We start from the raw sequence: 27,465 nt of genomic DNA, 5'->3' as shown, positions 1-27,465 counted from the left end.
TCCGACTCCCTCAAATCTTTTTATTGTACATATTGCCCATTTGTTACAAGGTTTAAGAAAGTAGCGTTTTTATTTCATCTTTATCTGCTGCACTTATATAACTCTGTCCGTCGGGAGTACAGCCGTGTTTGTTTGCACCCTAGAATATAATGTAATGTTGACTACATAAAATTAAATTATAAACAGTATGTGTCGAACCTTTTCCAGAAGCAATTTTACACAACTAGTATGTCCTTCCCAAACTGCTGCTAATAACGGTGTAATCCCATGTTTATCTCGCTTCTTTAAATAAGTGAATATTGTTAGCTATACAAAATTATTATTTATGTGTACTCAAGGTCAAAATAAAAGTACATAAGCAAGACTCACATTTAAAGTACAAAATTTCAAATTTCGTTGTGAAATAAACAAGCAACTTCTTTTTATTTTCATTGTAACAATTCGAGGCCCCAACATAAGTCTCTATTTTCCATCAAAATTTTATAAAATTAACAGAAACGTTTTTAAATGCAAACAGGTCACTCAGCGTTAAAATTGCCATTAAATTTTCAAACTAATGAACCTTGCTGCTCTATAGGCCATTCTGAAGCCTGTATGGCTTTATAGCATTCAACTCTGGGGCACAGCGTCTAACTCAAACATTGATATTCTGCAACGATATCAAAACAAGCTTCTACGCAGAATTGTTGAAGTGTCTCCTTCTCTCAGTCATCCAAAGAGACCTTATCTTTTTGTTACTTAAGTACATGGGGATATCGCACTCGGTATCTCTTCAGGCTAGAAACCCATGATAATACACTGGCCCTCCAACTGATGGACAACAGCATACAGATTAGACGTCTGCAAAAATGTCACCCACTGACCTGCCATTTAGACCAGAGACGGACTGGTGATTCTACCCCCATTTTATGAGTACAAAATTTCAAAATTGTAGTCAAATAAACAAGCGAATTGTTATAATGAAAATAAAAAGAAAAAGAATAAAAAATTTCAAAATTGTAGTCAAATAAATAAGCGAATTCTTTTTATTTACATTATAACAATTCGCGGGCCCAACACTTTATTTTCAATCGAAATTCGTAAAATAAAGAGAAAAGCCTTTAAATGTCCGCAACCACAATTGCAAACAGGTTTGATTAAAATTTACAAATAAAAAAAGGCAAAGGCCCAATGTTAATACAAAACATTAGAAATGGGTGTTTCGCATAGACATTGAAGTCAGTAAGCCGTCTCGCCGACCATATATTGAGATCTGTGTAGACATCATATTTTGTCCTGCACATAAAAGCACCTATTATGGATCTGAGAGTCACAGACTGGTTCCATATCTATATTTTAGTTTTTGCACAGCTGCAATGCATAGGACGGTTTGTAATAAAACCTTGCATAGCCGTGTTTCTGCCTCCAGGCTTGAATGTGAGGCAAGTAAACAGTAGATTTTTCTGGTTTGTGCTTTGAGATGCGTTTGTTATGCTTTTTGTGCTGCTTACAGTGCTCTTAAATATTCAATGGCCAACTCCTCCCTTATGCCCCACCGAGTGAAAACCGAGTGTATATAACTTTAGTATTTCTAGTATGATTTTAATAAACATTTGAAAGGTCGGTAGATATGTATTATTAAAAAAAAATTTGATCTGACTGCACACTACCCGAGGCTACATACGCAATTTGAGTGTATAGCTTTTGGGGTATCCCAAATCCAGATGTTCATACAGACAGTCGGACAATTCTTGATAGGTGCGTGGTATAATAAGAACGAGTTGAAGTAATGAAAATCAATTTTACCGATTTTATTCAAATTTAGCAGATCATTAATAGGTATATAGAACTGGCACATGTTAATTTTCATAAAAACATACATATACATCGTTACGTTATTGGAAGCTATTTTATATAGTCATCCGATCTTGATTAAATTTGCTAGTCATTTGTAGGTATACGAAACAATTCTACATTTTTATATAAATAACGAAGTTATTCAGAAAAGTCACTGTTCGTGACTTTGCTTTTTGTTTAATAGAATGATCCGATCCGGCTGAATCCGAAATATACAAACCGTGCAGTATAAGCAAGCCTACATGCAAAATTTCCACTCTTTAACTCTTACGTCCTATGTGGAGTTTGCGTTAATTAGGGCGGAAGGACATTGTCTAGTTTAAAATATCTCGCTTTAAATGAAAGGCTTGCTTATTTTATTTATTATGTATTAATTTTGATTTGAAATACACATATTTAACTAATACATGTAAGCTTACATTAACATCGGCCCCTATATTAATCAGATATTGCAACACTTTGAGCTGACCGAAGTCGGCTGCATAATGTATAGGGCATCGTCCTTCAATTTCGTCGTTTACCTTATGGAGCTGTAGATAAAGATTATAAAACTAGTTAAGCACATTAATCAGTCGCAGTCAATCACAAAAGTATACGTCGCTGAAATAAACTTGATCACTTTTGAATACAGATCAAGCTGACTCTAGCTTATACAGCGGTGTCGCCGCGGTCGACCGTTGCAAAATACACACAGTGGCGGTCACGAATTTAAAACTTTTTTTTCTAGTTTTGTCCCGAAATGTCCAATCCAAAACCACCGCGCATTAAAATTATTGCTGAATTTGAATATTTATTTCCATATAATTTCACCATTATTTTTACCTATATTTTTGATAAAAATTATTTTTTGTTTTCGGTTCAAAACGTCCCAACCAAAATAAGACAATTTAAATAATGATTCGAGTGCCTTAGTACGTTTCGATGCTTTGACTCTCAATTCATTGCTTTTCATTAAACAGAGTTACGAGTTTTTAGTGATTTGGGAAGATTTTCATTGTGTAGTTGTCATTCATTCATTTGAATAAGTTTCGAATAGATTCATTCTACTTTGATGTTTGTATCATTCATGTAGGTCTCTATTTTATATGCCTCATGGTACATGCTATCTCGCTCACTTTTACAAACACTCGAGCACTCTAGCTCCGACACTTTCCTGTACGTGGCTAAAATGTTAAATATTTATAATCTGTCTAAGTACCAAATTTGGCTGCTATTATTTTGTTAGTTTTCAAGAAAATCAGTCTCCCTAATTTGATGTCTTCAAGTAGTATGGTCTTTGACAAAATCGGTTTTATCTACCTAAGAAAAATGGCTATACATATGTATGTAGTTTTTTAACGTTTGTAACGTTTTTTTATTGGGAAACTTATTCCATTTATATTAATTTTTATCTTGTCGAAATCTAGACACTTGCTGTGAACACTTTTTTTGCATACAGTACAATATACTATTACAAAATATTTGGGAGCGACGCACAGTGGGGCCTTCTGGCATTTAGCATTGCAAAAATCATAGCGTTTAAACCAATAACGCGATTTCAAAAAAGCATATGATAAAGAATACCTTAAGCTTCACATTAAATGTTTGTCAAAAGTGTTGGGTGTTCGTGGTGCTGTAATATTCAAGGTCAAAGTCAGAAAATATTTCCCGGTTTTTTCAATAACAAATGGAATTTTTTATTGTTTTAGACGACTATGTAACATTTTTTAATGTTTTAATTTGTTTTTTTAACATAATGACAAAAAGAAAAAAAAATTTTTAATTTTTTTTAGGTTAATTTTGAAAATTTGCTATTGATGGCTGATTTTCTTCAAAATAATTTTCAATATTTACATCAGTATCTAATAAACTCAACATTTCGGGACTATAGTTGCTATTTTCCAAATCCTTTCGTGATCGCACGTGTCTCAGTTATGCAATAAGTGGATCCGAAGAGGCTGCTAGCATGTTAAAAAGGTCTCTTTTGTCTAACACGAGAAGTTTTTAATGTCCTTGTTTTTACATTCCTGTGCTTCTTCGGATAGCTCTCCAAGTGATAAACACTGATATTCTATTAAATCCTTTCCGTGAGCCAAAATCCTATTTACCGTTGGGGTAAGTTTTTTTTGCGGATACAATTCAGTCAAAAGATGAGCAGTCTTTGAAGTATATTCGGCAAATTTTTCACCATTTACCATTTCCTTGCAATTTATAACATTCAAGATAACAGCCAACCTTTAATGATCTCTTGACTAACACCTGTTATAAAAGATGTCACTTCATCATTTTCAAAAAATCTTCTTGAAGTATTTCCATCATTCGTGTTTCGGTATTATCCTTTTTGTATTAATTAGGTAAACAACTTAATATTTACATCCAATTAGGTAAACGGAAATAAAAACGACCAACCCACAAATAGGACAAACTTTTCATCAACTTAAATAACAAGTCTTGTCAATAATAAGTTTTGTCATTTTTTCCAAAGCAGGTAATTAGCAATTTATTATTGTAGAAAGGCATATATGTAAGGTAGTATTTGCAAAACAGCATTACGCAATGTTATCATTTAAATACAAAGAATCTACAGGCCAATACGCATGCGCTCTTCTACTTCCTTATACCTGCATCGCATTTTTTAGGCGAGGTTTCCTTAGTTTTATGGGTTACGCATCGCTGTCGCAGGTCTCCACATATTGAGACTATATACATCTGATAGGTAAATATTTCACCTACCTAGTGTATGTAGTCCGGTATTGATACTCGTTGAGTCTTGCTAGTTTTATTCCATCAAAGTTAAAAAAATGCCTATATTTAGTACATTTTTTAAACGCTTCTAGTTCAATAACTATTTAAGTAATTATTAAAATTTATGAAACATGCTATTAATAAAGAACATACTTTTCAGATAAAACCAAAAAATCCAAGATCGATTGTTGAAATCGCCCAATATTCAGTTTTAAAGTTGCGATTTTTTTTTAAATTATCATTTTTTCCTTTTCACTAAAAATGTCTCAACTTTGGGCGCCTCTAGCACCCATGAATCTCAACCGATTTCAAAAATTTTTCGGATTCACAATCTCTGAAGTATTTCCTATCGATTGCATATATCATATCAAACGCGATCATGAAAAAACGTATTTTTGCAACGCTATCCGAGCAGAGGCCCAACTGTGCGACGTTTAGTTGGTTAAGGCGAAGCTCTTTAGACTAATTCGGATGGCGCCATAAGCCATTACAACTGTGGATTCTTTGGTGGTTCTTGAAATAGCTATACAGGCACCTTTTGTGCTGACTATGATTTTAAATCTTATAAATTATTAAGATTTATTGACTTGAAGCCCCGCTAAAAGCAGTTTTGATTAATTTTTTTCTTTTAAACAAAAGCCAGAATTTTAATTTCCATATATAGAAAACATGTAAGAGTGGATTTCACTTTTAATATCTCCTATTTTATGATTATTTTTATTTTCGCAAAAAAATATTACTTCTAATATTTTCTAGAGTTTTGGAGAGTTGATCAATTTTTGCAACTTTTTAACAATTGCGTTTTTCACCTCTATTAGTTTTGATACTGCTATGTACATTTACACACTTTTGCGGATTCCCAGAGTATTTTTATCGGATTTAGGTAGGGAATTAGTGAGGGCCACTATTTAAATGTATGTGAAAAGACCAGCCATGAAACTCTTCTTCAAAAGCAGTTATCATGCTATCCACTACCTCAATATAAGCTTGAGCAACTGGATAAAAAACATATTGGAGACTTTCATTTAGCCCTAAAGGCAGCACACACCATTACGGGTCCACGTTTATCCTTCCAATATTTTTGGTAAACGTCAAACTTATTACTTATTAACGACTTTGGCAAATTTAATTAAAATCGGGTGACTATATCATATAGCTCCCATAGGAACGATCGGTCGGAAAACAGTGACTTTTGTCAATAGCTTCGTTACTTTCTACGCAATTGCTTTCAAATTAAACTTTTGTCAGTTTTATGCACATATCTGATAATGACTGCGCCAAATTTTTATATATCTTATAGCTCCCATAGGAACAATCGGTGGAAAACAGTGACTCTGATTAATAACTTCGTGTTTTCCTATGTAAGCCTTTTCACAAACATAAGACTCTTCCGAGCTGTTGAGCCAAATTAACATTTCTGTTCCATCTAGAAGGACCCGCAATTTCACACCGCTTATACTTCCCACTTGTACAACTAACTTTTCTCTGCATGAACCTTTTCGTATACTATGTAGTGACTACAACAGACTTTGGCACGTTATCGGTTCCGAAACATCGCTTCCGGGTATAAAAACAGCGATCTTGTCCTTCCTCGCTCGTAATTAGTTGTAATCATCTTTATTTTAACCTATCCTGTTTTCTTTTTATATGTAACCTATTATCTCATTACATTTAATATTTTCTATTTCTTTAGTTTAATTTACGTTTATATATGTAATACGCCTATGCCCTTAGGTCGGAGTGGGTAGAGGTTGTAACATTAACTTTACTTAGGGTCATTCGTAACAGGCCCGGGCCTGGTGTCATATGGGCCACTTGTTCGTACTAAGCGTTGTACGACTACGTCTATTGAAAAAAACGCTTTGAAACGTTTTTCCCACTTTGAAGACCATAGGTAAGGAAAGAGTAACAAAAATTTGCAAGGGTATAGAAACTTTGACGCGGTCGAAGTTAGCCCCGGCCCTCTGGTTTTTTCAAAAAACAATCCGTGGATATACACATATCGCGTTTTGATCTGAGTATCTGAGATCTATATTATGTTTCCCCTTGGCGATACTTAATGCGATAAGGGGGGGGTCCTTAAAGTATCTCGCTATGGTATATTCAAGACGATTCATTTCTTTAGAAATTTTATAAATTTTAAGCCCGGCAAGGTGCATACCCCTGATCCCCTGCTCCAGATCGGATAGTTCCGTAAAACGAGGCATTATAAAGAAATATACTATATTTGACTTGGTTTCTTTTGTGAACTGCTTTCTACAGGGTGGGTCATTTAAAGTGGAAGGATTTGTTTTTGCAATACGAGTTTTTAGTGATTTGGGAAGATTTTCATTGTGTAGTTGTCATTCATTCATTTGAATAAGTTTCGAATAGATTCATTCTACTTTGATGTTTGTATCATTCATGTAGGTCTCTATTTTATATGCCTCATGGTACATGCTATCTCGCTCACTTTTACAAACACTCGAGCACTCTAGCTCCGACACTTTCCTGTACGTGGCTAAAATGTTAAATATTTATAATCTGTCTAAGTACCAAATTTGGCTGCTATTATTTTGTTAGTTTTCAAGAAAATCAGTCTCCCTAATTTGATGTCTTCAAGTAGTATGGTCTTTGACAAAATCGGTTTTATCTACCTAAGAAAAATGGCTATACATATGTATGTAGTTTTTTAACGTTTGTAACGTTTTTTTATTGGGAAACTTATTCCATTTATATTAATTTTTATCTTGTCGAAATCTAGACACTTGCTGTGAACACTTTTTTTGCATACAGTACAATATACTATTACAAAATATTTGGGAGCGACGCACAGTGGGGCCTTCTGGCATTTAGCATTGCAAAAATCATAGCGTTTAAACCAATAACGCGATTTCAAAAAAGCATATGATAAAGAATACCTTAAGCTTCACATTAAATGTTTGTCAAAAGTGTTGGGTGTTCGTGGTGCTGTAATATTCAAGGTCAAAGTCAGAAAATATTTCCCGGTTTTTTCAATAACAAATGGAATTTTTTATTGTTTTAGACGACTATGTAACATTTTTTAATGTTTTAATTTGTTTTTTTAACATAATGACAAAAAGAAAAAAAATTTTTTTAATTTTTTTTAGGTTAATTTTGAAAATTTGCTATTGATGGCTGATTTTCTTCAAAATAATTTTCAATATTTACATCAGTATCTAATAAACTCAACATTTCGGGACTATAGTTGCTATTTTCCAAATCCTTTCGTGATCGCACGTGTCTCAGTTATGCAATAAGTGGATCCGAAGAGGCTGCTAGCATGTTAAAAAGGTCTCTTTTGTCTAACACGAGAAGTTTTTAATGTCCTTGTTTTTACATTCCTGTGCTTCTTCGGATAGCTCTCCAAGTGGTAAACACTGATATTCTATTAAATCCTTTCCGTGAGCCAAAATCCTATTTACCGTTGGGGTAAGTTTTTTTTGCGGATACAATTCAGTCAAAAGATGAGCAGTCTTTGAAGTATATTCGGCAAATTTTTCACCATTTACCATTTCCTTGCAATTTATAACATTCAAGATAACAGCCAACCTTTAATGATCTCTTGACTAACACCTGTTATAAAAGATGTCACTTCATCATTTTCAAAAAATCTTCTTGAAGTATTTCCATCATTCGTGTTTCGGTATTATCCTTTTTGTATTAATTAGGTAAACAACTTAATATTTACATCCAATTAGGTAAACGGAAATAAAAACGACCAACCCACAAATAGGACAAACTTTTCATCAACTTAAATAACAAGTCTTGTCAATAATAAGTTTTGTCATTTTTTTCCAAAGCAGGTAATTAGCAATTTATTATTGTAGAAAGGCATATATGTAAGGTAGTATTTGCAAAACAGCATTACGCAATGTTATCATTTAAATACAAAGAATCTACAGGCCAATACGCATGCGCTCTTCTACTTCCTTATACCTGCATCGCATTTTTTAGGCGAGGTTTCCTTAGTTTTATGGGTTACGCATCGCTGTCGCAGGTCTCCACATATTGAGACTATATACATCTGATAGGTAAATATTTCACCTACCTAGTGTATGTAGTCCGGTATTGATACTCGTTGAGTCTTGCTAGTTTTATTCCATCAAAGTTAAAAAAATGCCTATATTTAGTACATTTTTTAAACGCTTCTAGTTCAATAACTATTTAAGTAATTATTAAAATTTATGAAACATGCTATTAATAAAGAACATACTTTTCAGATAAAACCAAAAAATCCAAGATCGATTGTTGAAATCGCCCAATATTCAGTTTTAAAGTTGCGATTTTTTTTTAAATTATCATTTTTTCCTTTTCACTAAAAATGTCTCAACTTTGGGCGCCTCTAGCACCCATGAATCTCAACCGATTTCAAAAATTTTTCGGATTCACAATCTCTGAAGTATTTCCTATCGATTGCATATATCATATCAAACGCGATCATGAAAAAACGTATTTTTGCAACGCTATCCGAGCAGAGGCCCAACTGTGCGACGTTTAGTTGGTTAAGGCGAAGCTCTTTAGACTAATTCGGATGGCGCCATAAGCCATTACAACTGTGGATTCTTTGGTGGTTCTTGAAATAGCTATACAGGCACCTTTTGTGCTGACTATGATTTTAAATCTTATAAATTATTAAGATTTATTGACTTGAAGCCCCGCTAAAAGCAGTTTTGATTAATTTTTTTCTTTTAAACAAAAGCCAGAATTTTAATTTCCATATATAGAAAACATGTAAGAGTGGATTTCACTTTTAATATCTCCTATTTTATGATTATTTTTATTTTCGCAAAAAAATATTACTTCTAATATTTTCTAGAGTTTTGGAGAGTTGATCAATTTTTGCAACTTTTTAACAATTGCGTTTTTCACCTCTATTAGTTTTGATACTGCTATGTACATTTACACACTTTTGCGGATTCCCAGAGTATTTTTATCGGATTTAGGTAGGGAATTAGTGAGGGCCACTATTTAAATGTATGTGAAAAGACCAGCCATGAAACTCTTCTTCAAAAGCAGTTATCATGCTATCCACTACCTCAATATAAGCTTGAGCAACTGGATAAAAAACATATTGGAGACTTTCATTTAGCCCTAAAGGCAGCACACACCATTACGGGTCCACGTTTATCCTTCCAATATTTTTGGTAAACGTCAAACTTATTACTTATTAACGACTTTGGCAAATTTAATTAAAATCGGGTGACTATATCATATAGCTCCCATAGGAACGATCGGTCGGAAAACAGTGACTTTTGTCAATAGCTTCGTTACTTTCTACGCAATTGCTTTCAAATTAAACTTTTGTCAGTTTTATGCACATATCTGATAATGACTGCGCCAAATTTTTATATATCTTATAGCTCCCATAGGAACAATCGGTGGAAAACAGTGACTCTGATTAATAACTTCGTGTTTTCCTATGTAAGCCTTTTCACAAACATAAGACTCTTCCGAGCTGTTGAGCCAAATTAACATTTCTGTTCCATCTAGAAGGACCCGCAATTTCACACCGCTTATACTTCCCACTTGTACAACTAACTTTTCTCTGCATGAACCTTTTCGTATACTATGTAGTGACTACAACAGACTTTGGCACGTTATCGGTTCCGAAACATCGCTTCCGGGTATAAAAACAGCGATCTTGTCCTTCCTCGCTCGTAATTAGTTGTAATCATCTTTATTTTAACCTATCCTGTTTTCTTTTTATATGTAACCTATTATCTCATTACATTTAATATTTTCTATTTCTTTAGTTTAATTTACGTTTATATATGTAATACGCCTATGCCCTTAGGTCGGAGTGGGTAGAGGTTGTAACATTAACTTTACTTAGGGTCATTCGTAACAGGCCCGGGCCTGGTGTCATATGGGCCACTTGTTCGTACTAAGCGTTGTACGACTACGTCTATTGAAAAAAACGCTTTGAAACGTTTTTCCCACTTTGAAGACCATAGGTAAGGAAAGAGTAACAAAAATTTGCAAGGGTATAGAAACTTTGACGCGGTCGAAGTTAGCCCCGGCCCTCTGGTTTTTTCAAAAAACAATCCGTGGATATACACATATCGCGTTTTGATCTGAGTATCTGAGATCTATATTATGTTTCCCCTTGGCGATACTTAATGCGATAAGGGGGGGTCCTTAAAGTATCTCGCTATGGTATATTCAAGACGATTCATTTCTTTAGAAATTTTATAAATTTTAAGCCCGGCAAGGTGCATACCCCTGATCCCCTGCTCCAGATCGGATAGTTCCGTAAAACGAGGCATTATAAAGAAATATACTATATTTGACTTGGTTTCTTTTGTGAACTGCTTTCTACAGGGTGGGTCATTTAAAGTGGAAGGATTTGTTTTTGCAATAGCAAAGTAAAAAGTGGAATTTTTAAAATTTTTTTTTTTAAATTCATTTATTAAGGTTTAAGGAGATTTGTTCTAAGTTAGAACTTCTAACTACTTTTTGAATATGTCTCGTAAATGACCGCCTCTGGCCTTGACCGCAAAATGTGCCCTTTTTTCGGCATTTCGCATCATTTTGCCCAATGTTTCGGCTAATTTGGCAGCAATTTCTTGTCGGATATTGTCTTTCAGCGCAGCCAGGGTCCTTGGTTTACCAGTGTATACCTTGGATTTAAAATATCCCCATAAAAAGATATCAGGAGGCGTCAAATCAGGTGATCTCGGTGGCCAGTCATAATCGGTGTTTTTTGATATTAATCTTCCGTGGAACATTTCGCGCAATAAATTGGTCGTGGCATGCGCTGTATGGCATGTAGCGCCGTCCTGTTGGAACCAGTTTTCAAATCAACAAGAATTATGCGTTAGAGAGTGGTACGAGCGATGCCTAACTCTTGCGAACGATGGCGACCTGATGTCGGTGGAGTTTCTGCAACACTGGCTCGAATGGCATCAATATTCTCGTCGGAACGTCTTGGTCGTTGTCTAGACAGATGACTGGATGACTTACCAACACTATCTGACGATATAAATTTGGCATATAATCGACGTACAAAGTTGTCTCCAGGCGATATTTTAACTTTATTTTTTTTTTCCACGCACGTTTAGTTAACACAATTGAGAAGTTATGTATTTTGAAAGTACAGCTGAACAATTTCAGCGCGTTGTTAAGGTGTGTATTGTTCCATTTGTTAATCTGAAATTTTTGTCAAAAGTTATGGGGTTGCCAGCCAGATGCTTCCACTTTGAATGGCCCACCCTGTATAAATTGTTACGAATTGATACTAACTATATACATATTTTATCACAGCTCTTTACTAAATGATCACGGTGCTCTCAAAACACAAAAAATATATTTTGTACATATGTATACGAGTTTGCTATAAAAAGCACGTTTTTAGCAGATAACAATTGCATATTCAAAACAAATCAATAATTGTAACGCTTTAATAAATTTCGATAACATTTTTTGCACATGTAGATAATTTGCGAGAGCGAAAGGGACGTGGCAAAAATTTGAAAGAAACTTGATCACCGTAGGTACTACACGAGAATCCCAAATTTGGTGACTCTAGCTATAGAGTCTGAGATGTAGGGGTTCATATAACCGGACATGGCTAGATCGACTCGACTGTGCTTATCAAAAATATATACACTGTCGGTCATGAAAACCGCACCACTTGAAAATATAATGTTTTTTTGTAACCGACAGATTTATTTCAGACATGTGTTATTGCTCTATTAGAAGAACCATGATTTAAATAGTTATAGTATAATATTTTCTTTTTTGTTCAAAAGAAATATATTTAGAAGAAGATTTGGAAAAAATTTGTTGTTATTTGGAAAGTTTTCAAATATTAAAAAACTATTGGCGGTTTGGGTACCAGGAAATATCAAGATGAAAGGAGATTCATACACAACATACAGCAGATTCAGCAGCTCGATAAGCACAATCCATACCTTTAACAAAAAAAAAAAAAGCAATGAGGTGTCACGGGACACCCGGGTAGAGCGAAGCTCTCTAGGAATTCGTCGAATTTAGGGGGTCACTGAAGTGTAGCTGAATTTTGTTAATACATTTCGATTTGAAGTCTCACTAAATTGATCGCAATATTGGGGGAGTGAAGGTAACACCCCATGCCAGTACTAGGCGACGCCCTTGTGTACACATACTTTTTATACCCTTGCAAAAAGGGTATATAAATGTTGGTCAAAAGTGTGCAACGCATAGAAGGAAGCATCTCCGACCATATAAAGTATATATATTCTTGATCAGCACGACGAGACGAGTTCAAATAGCCATGTCCGTCCGTCCGTCTGGATCAACGCAAACTCCTCCTAGACCGTAAGAGCTACAGAGCTGAAATTTTGCATGTAGGCTTGTATATCTCGGATTCAGCCGGATCGGATCACTATATCATATAGCTCCTATACAAATGACCAAGTCACGAACAGTGACTTTTCTTAATAACTTCGTTATTTTCTGAGCTATTGTCGTGAAATTTAATATTGGTGAGTTTATTACACATATAAACGACTATGCCAAATTTGATCAAGATCGGGTGACTATATCATATAGCTCCTACAGGAACGATCTTTCGAAAACAATGACTTTTGTCAATAACTTCGTTATTTCCTATGCTAAGATTGTACGCCGTTTTTTCGGATACAGCCTTTTTAGCTCAAACGTTTTTTCACTTTGATGGCTATAGGTAAAGAAAGAGTTACCAAAAATATTGAAAGGGTATATGTATGTTCATATGTACATATGTATGTACATATGTACATACGTAATTCCATATTCATACATATGTAGTTATGTATACGTATGCATACGTTTACAAGACTAAATCTGATATGTACATATGTATGTATGTATGTGTGTACTGACATAGATACATATATGTACATATACACATGTATATGTATATGTATAGGTTTTACAGGTAAATGAATATGTACATAGCACAAAACATATGTATGTACATATAAGATTAAATATGTATGTATGTATGAAAAATAATATACATACATACATATGTATGTATGTAATTTAAAGAAAAAAAAAAAAAAAACATGCGCTGAGGATACTTGGCAGCCGCTGCTACAGGTAGAACCCGTGAAAAAAAGTTGATTAGTAATTTATTCAACAATTTAGCAAACACGCCATTCCAAAGCTTTGCAAGAACTCTGCAAATTTTTTAGTTTCCTCGGCCAGCATTGACAAATGTACTTACATACATACGTACATACTTATATGCATGCACACTTGCCTGCCGAGAATGTATGTATACATACATACATATGTACATACATAAATGTGTGTACGCATGTGTTTTAAGGCCAAGTGTGTACAAACATTTGAATATGTATGTACGCATACGTATTCAATAGTAATGATAACATATGTACATAAATATGTGCATACATATATGTATGTATGTAAATGCATTTACATGGTTGTATATACATATATACATACATATATGTATGTACATGCATGCGTTTTCAAAGCTAAATGAGAAAAATGTACGTTTCATACATATGTACATAGGTACATATAATAAAGTTATATGTACATATACATAAAGTTTCACGTTCATATATGTACATACGTACATATATATATGTACATACATACATATATATATGTACATACATACATACATATATGTATTCTAAAAAATTTGTTAACATAATTATTATACAAAATATACATATATAAGTACAGATGATATATTTATGTACAATGTATATATGCATATGTATGGACATATTTATAATAAAAGCATATAATTAAAAAAAAAAAAATATATTCGACGACCTCTACATCATTTGAACCACGGGCCAGGTGCAGGGGAGGCCAACACACACCTTCAGAACTACATTGGCATGTAGAAGTTAATGAATAAATTATCGTTTTATTGCGCCACAAGGAAAAAAATCTGACGCGCTGCAGATCTGACGTCTGACGATTTTTAAAAATAATTTCCTACCGCGACGTGCCTAAGAGAGCTTCGCTCTAATTACAATATTAATTTATAAAAAGATCCATACCGTTACGAACAACAATTACAATATTAAAGATTCACAAAAACAATATTACCTATGGGCCCAATCTTCTCACCATTACAGATTAACAAACCACAAAAAACTCTATAGCCGACTAATACACCCGCAACAAAAGCACAACATACATAATTGAATTCTCTAGAGTCCGAATGAGACACTCAATTGTCACCAATTTAAACGTATTAAAAATGGAACATGACTATCATTACTTAATCTAATCACAGAATGCCCACAACTAAACAGGCTCCGACAGCAGCATTTATAACTGTAATTTTAATTACCGCTTAACTTTAATATACAGAAAGAAATAAATTGGAGGGTAGGAGAACGCCGGATCGGTCCAAAATTAGGGGGAGAGGGGAGTGGAGAGTGGGCTCGATTTTTTTAAATCGTTAATATATCCTGATCGGGAGCTCGTATCCTCTCATATGAGCACTCAATGAAAGGTTAATTTATTGTGCAACTATTAATGAAAGATACGTTTCAATATTATTTACCGCTTCAAAGCTATAGCGGGGTTTGGCGAAATTGGCGTTGTCAAAAAACGCAATGCGCATCGGCGTTTAACAAGTTTATAGTTTAATATTTACAATTTTTTTCTATAAAAAAAACTGTTTGTACCACCAACACTGTTGATCATTTATGCCTGTTAATTTCATCGTTTGTATTCTGATCCGTCTGATTCTGGCACATGTACTGTTTTTAAAATAAATAGTTTATACGTATCCCGGGCTTTTATTCAATTATACACACTTTGCAATGGACTTACCAGCACGATAACGCTCCCATTCATACAGCCAGGGTGGTAAAAAAGTGGATAAAGGCTCAGAAGGTGGACTTACTCGAATGGCCTCCATATTCACCTGACTTAAATATAATGGAAAACGTATGGGGGTTGTTATCGCGCAAAGTATATGAAGGAGGCAGGCAATTTGATTCCAAAAAAACTTTAGTTGCGGCAATTAAAGCGACCTGGACAACCATTTCGCTGCAAATACTTCAAAATTTGTACACCTCACTACCCAATCGTGTATTTGAAGTTATTTCTAACAGCGGAGGATTCACGCATTATTAAACTTATTTAAAATTACTTTAAAAATGTTCTAAATATAAGCTAAGAGCCAAAAAAATAAAAATAATCTTAAGTTTGTTTCATCATTTTTATTTTTATAGGTTGAACCTATTCAGTTGAACGAAAAAAAAAATCACTAATTTTGATACTCTCTCAGAAGATAAAATAAATATATAATAAATCAAATGTTTTTGAAAATCTTACTTCAGCGTATTACTTTAATATGATTTAAGAATTAAAGAAAAAAAAAATTCAGTAAATCGGAATACTGGTTTAGGAATTATGGACAAATTCCTACCTCTGAGATCATGAACCTATTCAGTTGATCGGCAGTGTAGTTATGATTGTAAAACGCCATTTTAGTTTCTACTTGTGCGCCATTTTGTCTCCCACCCAACCGATCGAGGGGTGCAGCTGTATAACGAACGGCACAAATCGTGAAGACAAATACACAATAGAAAAAACTGACAAACAAAAAATACTATAGTTATCTATAAAATAAATAGGAAAGGATGGGGATGTTTTAAGTATAGTATTAGAACCTTCTGAGCAGATTACAGGGAATAAAAGGTTGTAATCCAAAGAGAGGACCCCAAAATGGTTCATGCATAAAAAGAACATTAAAAGAACAACGACTAAGGGTTAATGGTATAATAGTATGTCTACTCCGTCTACATGATACCGACAGATTAACCTGAGTATTAACATTTAGAAGCTTGTACATAAAAAAAGCACCAAACATAATTCTAGGGTTAATTAATCAAAAGAAGTCTACTAGAATACGAAGGAAAATTGAATTGCGATCCCAGCTTAAGCCAAGAAGAGCAAATAGCAAGAACTGCTTTTGAACGGATACAAGTCTAGTCTGGTGAGACTTATATTGAGGTGACCAAATGCTAGATCCATACTCTAAAATAGGACGGACAAACAATTAAAAAGAACTTTAGTTGTATAAGGATCGTCAAATTCTTTTGACCATATTTTAATGAAACCGCGAACATCATGGTCTCTGCGACCGTGGTAGAAATATGGGTGTTAACATTTAACTTATGGTCCACAAGTAGTAAAAAATAAGTGACCAGTTGAGGAGAGTTACGATGAAAGGTCATTACCTTACATTTGGTAGTGTTAAGTTTTAATAGATTAAAATGTCACCAGGATTGAAAGTTTTCAAGATCAGCTTGTATCCAACTAACTGATTCTGTGTCTTTATAAACGAAACAAAGCTTGACATCGTCAGCATACACAAGCACACGTGAATGAATAACTATCTATTCCATTTTAATGCATCATCAATTTTTAACGAGAGACTGTATACAAAGCGTAATCTGATGAACGACCCTAATTAGAGATAACTTTTTTGAGGCAAGTAATGGTAATCGTAAGGGCAGATCGAAGAACAAATGGTTCGATCCTAGAAACATTACAATAAGAAAAATCTAATACAAAAGTAAGATCTAACGATTTTTCATTAGAATTTAAGACAGGATTGACTTGAGATAAAGATAATAAAGTCATGTGACATAAAGGGCAGCAACATGGTACATTCATCTGTTGGTGACCATGCTAAATCGGGTAAATTAAAATCACCTACAACTATGAGCATGTATTGACTGGAAACTAAAGATGAGACAAACTGGATTGCCTCTAAATGATTTAAATAGACCACAAGTAATAAAAGCATTAAAAGATTTAAAGTTTACTTTAACACCGACAAACATAATCTCCTGGGTATCAGAAAATTGAATTATTTCAGATGATAAAGCAGCATCAATACCTATCAGAACGCCACCGACTACGCGAGAAAATCAATCACGTCTGAATATATAAAATTTTGTGGAAAAAAAACAGATGCATCAGCAATGTCAGGTTTTAGCCAAGCTGAAGCTTAGATTTCAGTCGTCTAACTAGTTTTTTGACACACCAGCAGTTGCTGATGTGGCAGGAATAGTGATAGTTGTTGTTGTTGATAAGAGATCTGAACTGAGTCATCACCTCAGTAAACTCCGCTTGAAGTTTGTTAAAACCTGCCTCAAATAAAATTTAATTTAAAAAAGGAATAAATAAACCAGTTATGACACAAGGGTTAATGTGCGAATTAAGCCTTCACAACATAAGAGTAAAAAAAATGCACAAGAATACACAAATGACAATCACAAAAACAAAAACACGTATCACTGAGTCGCGGGTAGGCAAAAGACGAGGGCGCAATCAAACAGAAATAGGAAAGAGCGAGGGACAACAATTTGTGCGGAAGAGCGCAAGAGTTATGTAGTTAAACAGTAAAATGTAACACACAAAATTAAAAGAAATAAGCGGAACAACAACGCCGCTAATTCAAGATTTATTGAAAAAGAAAAAAAGAAAATTTGATTAGCTCAAAAACAATTAAAATCATTTCTTGGCGAAAAAAAAAATAAATCGAGGTTACAAATTAAAAATCCCAGATATAGGACTCTTATCACTTTTCTGACCGTGCTGTTATATTTCAAGATAACTGAACTGCCCCGTGTTGCCCCACTCGTCGATTAGCTCCAATCTTACATATATTTCAATGGTATCATTTCAAGTTTCAAGTCTATACAAATGGGTCGATCCTAGAAACATCGTAATTAGAGGAATTCAATACAAATATGAAATCTAAAAATTTTGCATAACTTGAGATCAATATAATCCTAGAAGGCATAGCGACATATCTCCGCCCAGTACATTTTTCTGGCGGAGATATGTCGCTTTTTAAACGGCGAAGATATGACGTTTTGAAACGACATATCTCCGCGCAGATCACCGGCGATGATATGTCGTTTCAAAACGTCATATCTCCGCCGTTAGAAAAACGACATATCTCCGCGCGGAATAATGTCGTTTTGAAACGACATATCTCCGCGCGAAATTATGTCGTTTCAGAACGACATTTCTCCGCGCGGAGATATGTCGTTTTTCTAACGGCGGAGATATGTCGGCGGAGATAAGTCGTTACCCCTCATAGAAGCTTGTCAATAAAGAAACAGCAACGGCTTTTAACATTCTGGTGACCCAGATTAAGAAACGAATGTAGTTTTTTGACACACTAGCAGGTGCTGATGTGGCAGAAAAATTGCTAGTATTTGTTGGCAGGCGAATCGGTGATCTATATTTCTTTTAACAGTAGCAACGTTGGACATGTCACTCACTGCAGCAATCAACATTGGTTCCGTTTTTTGAGAGCTTATTACCAGGTGATACTGATAAAACGTCACTGACGGGATTCACTACCAGGATCTTAAATGGTATCAAGTTCTATAAATTGGGTGCATATGGTTAATAACACTAGTCGGGGATGAGAAGATACGCAGGCGGATCAATAGAGAGAGACTCGTTCATCAGCGTTAAGCGTTTGGACTGAGTCTCTACCTGACTTCAGAGTATCTAAGCTATCTCTGGTATACTCATAAAATCACAAAAACCGCATCCCATTCCCGACAAGCATAATATCCATACTTCAATCGACCTCCTTTAGCAATAGAATTACAACCAACATAAAATATAATCATAGACAGACAATGATTTTACCCTTGCAGAGGGTATTATAAAATTGGTCAGATGTTTGTACCGCACAGAAGGAGGTGGCCCTTTCAAGGAAAAAAAATTGTTGAGTAAAATAACAAACAATTTTCAACAAAAACTAATTTTTTTCATATTAATTAAGCTATCTGCTGTTGATATAAATCATAATATAGTCGAAAATATTCCATTTTGAATTTTAAATTAAATTATAAAGTAATCAATATTTAGTAGCGCCACCTTTGGCCTTTATAACACACTTGACCCTATTGGACATGGACTAGTACAAAGTCTCCAGACACTCCGCTGATATATCCTCGAACCACCCATCTTCTATCGTTTTCATTAATTCCTGTAATGATTTTAGCTTTTGCTTTCGTATTTTGGCACTCATAAGGGCCCAGACATTTTCAATAGGATTGAGGTCAGGACTGTTCCCTGGCCAATCTAAGGACTCAATACCTAATTCTGTCTTCAAAATTGATATCTGTGGTTGGCGGATAGTTACAGTTTATTAAAAAATTATCCTTATAGCTTTGGGTGATTTTAACTTGCCCAATATTTCTTGGCTGGTTGATGATATTCTCTCTTTTTTTTTTAAATCATACAGTGTTGGAAGAAATAATAGAAATCATTTTTTTCAGTATTGGTGAAATTATTCGGCCTGGAAATCTCTGTTTAAGAATGTGGGATAGTAGTACTGTTATTTTCATTCCTTTTTACACCGATTTTCGAGAAACTTTTGCTTCTATACGCTTTTTAGTAGAACTACCACGTGTTCCGGTTGAAAAAAATAATAGAAACGCTCAGTATTTTTCAGGTCGAAAACATTTTAGATCTCATAAAAGCTAATTTTTGGTTTTATTTTAATATTCTTTAGTCGTTCCACCCTTACTTTTCAACACTTCGCGGCAAACGACGTCTTATGGAATCAACTAAGTTAGCACAGATTGCTGGGTCTATAGAATACCATTCATCCTGGATTTTTTCCCATGAACCTTCATTTTTTTTTGGTTTATAACCAGCAATCCTCTCCTTTAATAATTCCCGAATGTGTTCTTTCGGGTTGAAGTCCGGGGACTGAGACGGCCACTCCAAAACATTAGCTTTATTGTCCTTGAACCACTTTTTCGCCAGCTTGGACGAGTGTTTGGGATCGTTATCCTGCTGATATTCCCATTTCAAAGGCATTTCTTCTTCAGCTTATAGAAGCATAGTATTGGTAAGGATATTTACGTAGTCGATGGCACACATTTTATCCTTAATCCAAAATTACGGACCGACACCTGAGAAAGAAAAGCATCCCCAAAGCATAATGTTTCCACATCCGTGCTTAACGGTCTTTACAGTATGTTTTTGACCGTCTTACAGACACCTTGTCATTAGATCCAAACAAATTGACCTTTGTTTCATCCGACAATAGCACTTTTTTCCAATTGGCTTGAAGCACATGTTGAGTAGCAAAATCTATTCTCCCTTTTATATTTTGCTTGCTCAAGCACGGTACTTTTTTAGCACTATAAACCTTTAACCCAAATGATACCAATCTTGTCCGGATAGTTCTACTCGTCTAGCTTGTCTTTGAGCTTTTCCGATGAAAGGAATGGGTTTTTTTCGCTTTTCGCAAGATGACCTGTTCAAATTTTGATGTTGTGGTACGTTTTCGACCTCGATTTTAAAATGAATAGCTGAAAACACTTTTTTTGTTAGCAATTCATTAATTCTGCGATTTCTGACATTGAACGACCAGAGTTTTTTTTAGTTTTTTCATGATTTCCCTTTCTTCCTCTGAGGAGTGCGTGCCACGACCCATACTGCATATAATGTTAATAAATTTAAACAGAAATCACAACCAATTTTAATGGATCGTAAATACCTTTGATGTAGAATATTAAAATAAAACCAAAAATTAACTTTTATGAGATCTAAAATGTTTTTGACGTGAAAAATACTGAGCGTTTCTATTATTTTTTTCAACCGAAACACGTGGTAGTTCTACTAAAAAACGTACAGAAGGAAAAGTTTCTCGAAAATCGGTGTAAAAAGGAATGAAAATAACAGTACTACTATCCCACATTCTTAAACAGAGATTTCCAGGCCGAATAATTTCACCAATACTGAAAAAAATGATTTCAAAAGAAAAAAAGGTTGCCGTTTCTATTATTCCTTCCAACACTGTAGGTCTTTACATGTTTTTCTTGATAGCCTACTTGAGTGTCCTCTATATCAGTTGAATTCTTTACTTAACTCTTCTAAAAGAATCCTTGATCTTGTTTTTGTCTCGGATCCTACTGTTATTTCTGTATCTAAACACATCTCCTTGTCAAGCCTGAAGATCCTTATCACCCTACTATTGAAGTTATTATGTATTTCTTACAATGCCGTTACTGATTCATTTTATAACATTTCAGTTTCTCGTCGTAGATGAGACAACCTTATTTTCTTTTTTTGATTGGTCATTTCTATTTGAGTGCTTTGATATAAGAGCAATCCCGAAATCACTCATACGACTTTCGGAAGAAGAATAAAACTGAAATGTGAAATAAATCAAAGAAAATCAAATTTTTTACAATTCATCACTAATCATTTTTTAAAGTTCTTTTAGAGTACTATCAATCGTAATAAAAATTTTGGGCCTCATGTTTTTATCTCTTGAAAAAAAAAGCTCCAAAAAAACGGTCACTCACACGACATCAAATATACATGGGCATAGACATCATTGCTAACGATCGCCAAACTCTGCGAATTGTCTGAGAATTTTAAACTTTGGATATTATTAGCATATATTAGAAATGTTAAGCTTTATTTGTAGACTTATGATTTTTCCATATTGGCCTCGACATTTTTTTAAAAATTATTTTTCTGAATCACTCAAACGAGATCACTCACACGACATTTTTTCCAGTACAGTTTTCAATGCATTTACATAGAAGATTTTAGTTAATTTATTAGTATTTCAGCTATTAATACAAACCAAATTAAAAAAGGGATTATTTATGAGTTGTTACCGACAAATAAATACTCTATTCATTTAATGTTAGAGAAAGAACAATTTATTTTCAAATTGTGCCCAAGAAATATATATTAACTTATGTAGGATTTTTGGGAATAGTTTTAATGGGTCTTTTATTATTTTTCACGTATACCGCCTTTGATTTTCACTTATTTTATTTATATTTTCTTTCTCCATCTAAATTTCAATTAAAAATATCAAAGAAGCTAACTTCGGCAATGCCGAAGTTTATATACCCTTGCAGTCTTTGACAATAATAATTTTATATGTAGAAAATTTGTTTTCTGCAACTCAATTCAACTCCAAAATTTTTCTTCTTCCCTCATTCCCTGAGCACAGCACGGCACGCATACACATACAGTTCATGAAGCGTTGCGTCTGTGTGTGTATGCATGTACTCTGTTGATGACGAATGACGTAGTAGGCAGCAAGCAGCGCTGCTGGCAGCAGAGCCGTTTTATATTGACTGTAACTTGTGTTCTATTTATCCGATCGGATTGAAATTTTGGGATCTCATGTTTTATATCCAGTACTATCACATCAACTTCATAGGGATACTCCAATTTTTATGAAATTTTGTTGAAAATGTTTTTTCTAGAACTGTATGATATAGTGGTCCGAACCTGATAATTTTCATACTTCATCTGCTTCAGATAATAAAAAAAAATTCAAAAAAAATTCAGCCCGATAGCTTTTAAGATGTCTGAGTAAAACGCATACGCACGGACGGACAGACGGACATGGCTATATCGACTCAGCTTCTCAATCTGACCAATTTTATAATACCCTTTGCAAGGGTATAAAGATCGCGAAAAACGGTGTTCTCAGTAAACGGTGGAAAATACAAATTCTGCACTTGGCTTCAAAAATGCCGGAAGCATTTTTCAGAGAGCAATCAATGATGTTCTAAGGTAACAAATTATAAAAGATTTTGCATCAGTCGTGAGACACTTAACAAACTTGCTTAGGGGCGAAAATGGAAGAGTAAGAAAGCACATGCCAAAATTTGTTCTTTAAATGATTCGTAACGCCACGGTTTTGACAATGTTAATGCTGTAAAAGCGTTCGATTGCGACCAAATAAATTTAAACCAGAGGGCCGGGGCTAACTTCGACCGCGTCAAAGTTTGTATACCCTTGCAACTGTTACTGTTGGTAAATCTTTCCTTACCTATTAGCCATCAATGTTTTATCTAAAAAGGCTTATGTTTGCGAAAGAATGGCCTACATTCATAGGAAATAACGAAGATATTGATCATATTCACTGTTTTCCACCGATCGTTCCTATGGGAGCTATATGATATAGTCACCCGATCTTTATCAAATTCGGCACAGTCATTAACATATATATTAAACTAACAAATGTTTAATTTGAAAGCAATCGCGGTAAAAGTAACGAAGTTATTTACAAAAATCACTGTTTTCGACCGATCGTTCCTATGGGAGCTTAACGATATAGTCATCCGATCTTTATCAATTTCGGCACAGTCATTAACAGATATATTAAATTAAGAAATGTTTTATTTGAAAGCAATCGCTTTAAAAGTAACGAAGTTATTTACCACAGTCACTGTTTTCGACCGATCGTTCCTATGGGAGCTATATGATATAGTCTTTCGATCTTGATCATATTTGTTTTATAGTTGTTTATAGGCGTAATAAACTGTATAATATTAAGTTTCACGATAACAGCATAGAAAATAACGAAGTTATTGAGAAAAGTCACTGTTCGTGACTTTGGGGTTTGTATGGGAGCTATATATGGTCCGATGCGGCTGAATTCGAAATATACAACCCCTGCAGTATATACAAGCCTACATATACTGTGCCAAATTTGATCAAGATCGGGTGACTATATCATAGTGCTCCCATAGGAACGATCGGTCGAAAACAGTGACTTTTGTAAATAGCGTTATTTTTAAAGCGATTGCTTTCAAATTAAACATTTCTTAATTTAATGTATATGTTAATGACTGTGACGAATTTGATAAAGATCGGTTGACTTTATCATATAACTCTAATGGGAACGATCGATGGAAAACAGTGACTTTGATCAATATCTTCGTTATTTCCTATGATTGTAAGCTATTCTTTCGCAAACAAAGGCCATTTTAGATAAAACGTTCGGTAAGGAAAAAGTTACCAAAAAAGTTGCAAGGGTATACAAACTTTGACTCGGGCCAAAAGAATACATTTTTTTATTTTGTAATAATTAAATTTTTTTTTTTCTCAAACTAAAAAAATTTTAGCAACTGATTTAAAAATAATTGACTTCAAGAACAGATTTACGTAGGAAAGTTAAAAAAAGCCATGTAAGTTTACAGCTGTTATATCAAAAAGCACAAAATTTTAATTATTTTTATACCCTTGCAGAGTATATTATAAAATTGGATAGAAAAAATCAAAAGTTGAGCCTTAGAACCTATCTAAGGATTTTGAACATTTTACTTGGTAAGTACATTAATTATTGATTGCAAAAGCATTAGTTTTGATATTATGATTCATTTCATTTCTAATATCTGCACTTTTTTATTCCAGAAGCAGTTCAAAACACTTCCCCGGGGCAGCCAGAATGGAACAATACGGACAACAACCGAAAAGCAGAAAACTTAAGCAGCAGCTGCCAAATTAGTTTAATAAAAAAAAATTAATTCAATTATTTTATATTCTTTTATGTAATTTGGATTGTGTCTCTAGTCCTTAGGACAAAATAGGGATATTGTCCCTCTAGTCCATGGGACAATCTTGGGAAATTGTCGCTCTAGTCGCTAGGACAATTTATCGATATTGTCCCTGTGGTCCCTAGGACAACCTACCAACATTGTCTCTCCAGTCGCCGGCGACCAGAGCGAAAAATTTTACTGTACCGGCGACTAGATGGCGACATTTGTCCCAGAATTAAATTCTGCCGGCGACGACAAGCAAAGACCAGCCGACGGTGCCCGAACTATCCAATGTCGTCGTCGAAACACTTCGGCTACCGAAAAGAATTGAGCAAACACAATTTCTTGAAAAAAATTGACACAAAAAAAAAGGCAAGAATAGGAAAAATGCAGCATCAAATAATATTCATTTTCATGACGGCTTTTCCATACCCTTGTTACTAATGGATGAGGGAAAAAATTTGAACATTATTACCATATACATATTATTTTTATATATACATAATTTGTCAATAACTTGTTACTTATAAATTGATCATTAAATAATCATGTTCTTTTGATGTGAAACATATGTAACATACATACATATGTTTCTCTTTCCATTTGATTTAGAATTGCGTACAAGATAGTTGTCACAAAAGTGAGGAGTTAGAAACTTGTGAAATATTACAGTGAAAATATTCAAATTATTCAAAATATATAAAGGTAAGTTTGCATGCATTTCAAAATAAATCAAATAAAGTTTCATTAAAATAAATTTTGAAAATAGAAGTGACAAATTTAAATTTTTTATGTTCATTTCAGTCAGTCACAAAAGTATTCGTCTCTAAGGTTCCTTTATATTCATGCTCGTTTTTTGTCGGATATTCAATAATAAATTCAATCGTTAGAGCTTATCCCCAGGTGTTAAGCTGCTTACTAGGTAAAAATACAACTTTTCGTATTTTAATTTTTATATATCCATATACATAAATATATATTTGTCCTTTCAGAAGCCATTCAGATGTCTGAAGGAGGACAGCCGGCGGAGAAGGTGCTCCGAAATGCCATCGGCTGCGCCAAAAATACAGTCAACAAAATGAAGAATCGCCGTACGAAGGCGAAGAAGATACATACATACATAATTTATTGTTTATGTTTATTGTTATACCCTTGCAAAAAGGGTATATTAATTTTGGTCAGAAGTGTGCAACGCATAGAAAGAGGCATCTCCGAGTTCAAATCCCTCTGTCTGGATCAACAGCTTTTCCTCCTACACCGCTAAAGCTACAGAATTGTAATTTTGCACGAAGTTTTGTTTATGTTGTTGTCATTGTATATCTCGGATTCATTCGGATCGGAAGACTATATCATATAGCTCCCATAGGAATGATCGGTCGAAAAAAGGGTTTTAGATCAATAAGTTCATTGTTTTTTCACCCGATTATCACCAAACTTTATATTTGGTAGTTTACTATATCGGATAACTATATCAAAAAAATAACAATCGGACCAAAAATAGTTTTTCTTCTAAAAACATTTTTGTTTCTTTTGTAAATAATTTAATTTATAATTTATGAATAATAAATTAATAAATAAATTAAACAATGTTTGTTGAAATTAAATCAAATTATTTAAAAATTAATAATAAATGAATATAATATATTAAATTACATTTTTCAAACATTGCTGTGAAATAAAAATTTAATAAATGAATAAATTAATTAGAAGAAAATTTCGTATTTTGTATTTTATTTTTGTATGGACAACACTATCGACATTCATTGCAATTGTCGATGGAACGTCCTCTGAAGGGCATGAAAAGAAGCCTCACCGACCAACGATCGACATTCAACGCAATTGTCGATGGAACGTCCTCTGACGCGCATGCAAAGAAGATCTGTCGATCAACGGTCGACATTCAAAGCAAATGTCGATGGAACGTCCTCTGACACGAACGCAAAGAAGACCTGCCGACGTACCGTCGACGTTCAGAGGAAATTTCTTTGCAAATCTCCCCTCAAAACATTTTCAAAAAACCACCCCCGGACATACCGTCGACTTTGTCGCTCAGTTGTCCCGATTGTCCTTATTGCTAGGCCATCTAATGTTAAATGTCGCCGCAACTCAAATGAACGTGTCGCCGCTATGTCCCCCAAGACAGCGGACATGTCCGCGTAAACTCGACGGAGTCTCCGCAGATGCGTACTGCAGGGTTAGTTTTCTATTCCGTTTTTGACATTTATATGTATGTACATATGTATTTAGTTACATATGTATGTACAACCGCTTGAACAATTAGGAGATGAATGTGAATACACATGTACGATATGTAAATACATACATACATACATACGTAAGTATGAACGCGAAAAAGCATATGGCAAATCATTTTACTTAAAAGAATGGCGAGGACTAATGTGACTAACTGTAGGTTAAAATACTATACATTATTAAAGAAAGTCGTTTGCACAGCATCGAATTCTCCATTTTTAATGGTCCAGATAACGCTTTCATTGCTTTTCTCACACATTTTTAATACGACTCCGAATATTAGTTTCCAAGTATGTAGACCGCCAACGGATACACAAACATAGTTATTGCAACA

General features: G+C 34.2%; 1 protein-coding gene across 2 annotated transcripts; it reads right to left on the bottom strand.

Moving 5' to 3' along the window:
• On the bottom strand, positions 1 to 27,465 carry LOC137586189 (myotrophin). Of its 2 annotated transcripts, none has more exons than XM_068302168.1 (4): positions 27,307 to 27,465; positions 2,256 to 2,366; positions 199 to 282; positions 1 to 139 (listed from the first exon to the last, which is right to left on the bottom strand). In XM_068302168.1, the coding sequence occupies exons 1-4, from the start codon at positions 27,388 to 27,390 to the stop codon at positions 53 to 55; spliced, it is 366 nt and encodes a 121-aa protein (XP_068158269.1). In that variant the 5' UTR covers positions 27,391 to 27,465; the 3' UTR covers positions 1 to 52. The 2 variants fall into 2 exon arrangements, with proteins under 2 accessions (XP_068158269.1, XP_068158270.1); XM_068302169.1 differs by having other exon boundaries at positions 199 to 279.

Source organism: Drosophila tropicalis, unplaced genomic scaffold (assembly GCF_018151085.1).
Source record: "Drosophila tropicalis isolate 14030-0801.00 unplaced genomic scaffold, ASM1815108v1 contig_933, whole genome shotgun sequence".
Classification (NCBI taxonomy): domain Eukaryota; kingdom Metazoa; phylum Arthropoda; class Insecta; order Diptera; family Drosophilidae; genus Drosophila; species Drosophila tropicalis.
Note: the sequence above shows the minus strand (reverse complement) of the source record. Positions and strands in the feature narration are given on the sequence as shown.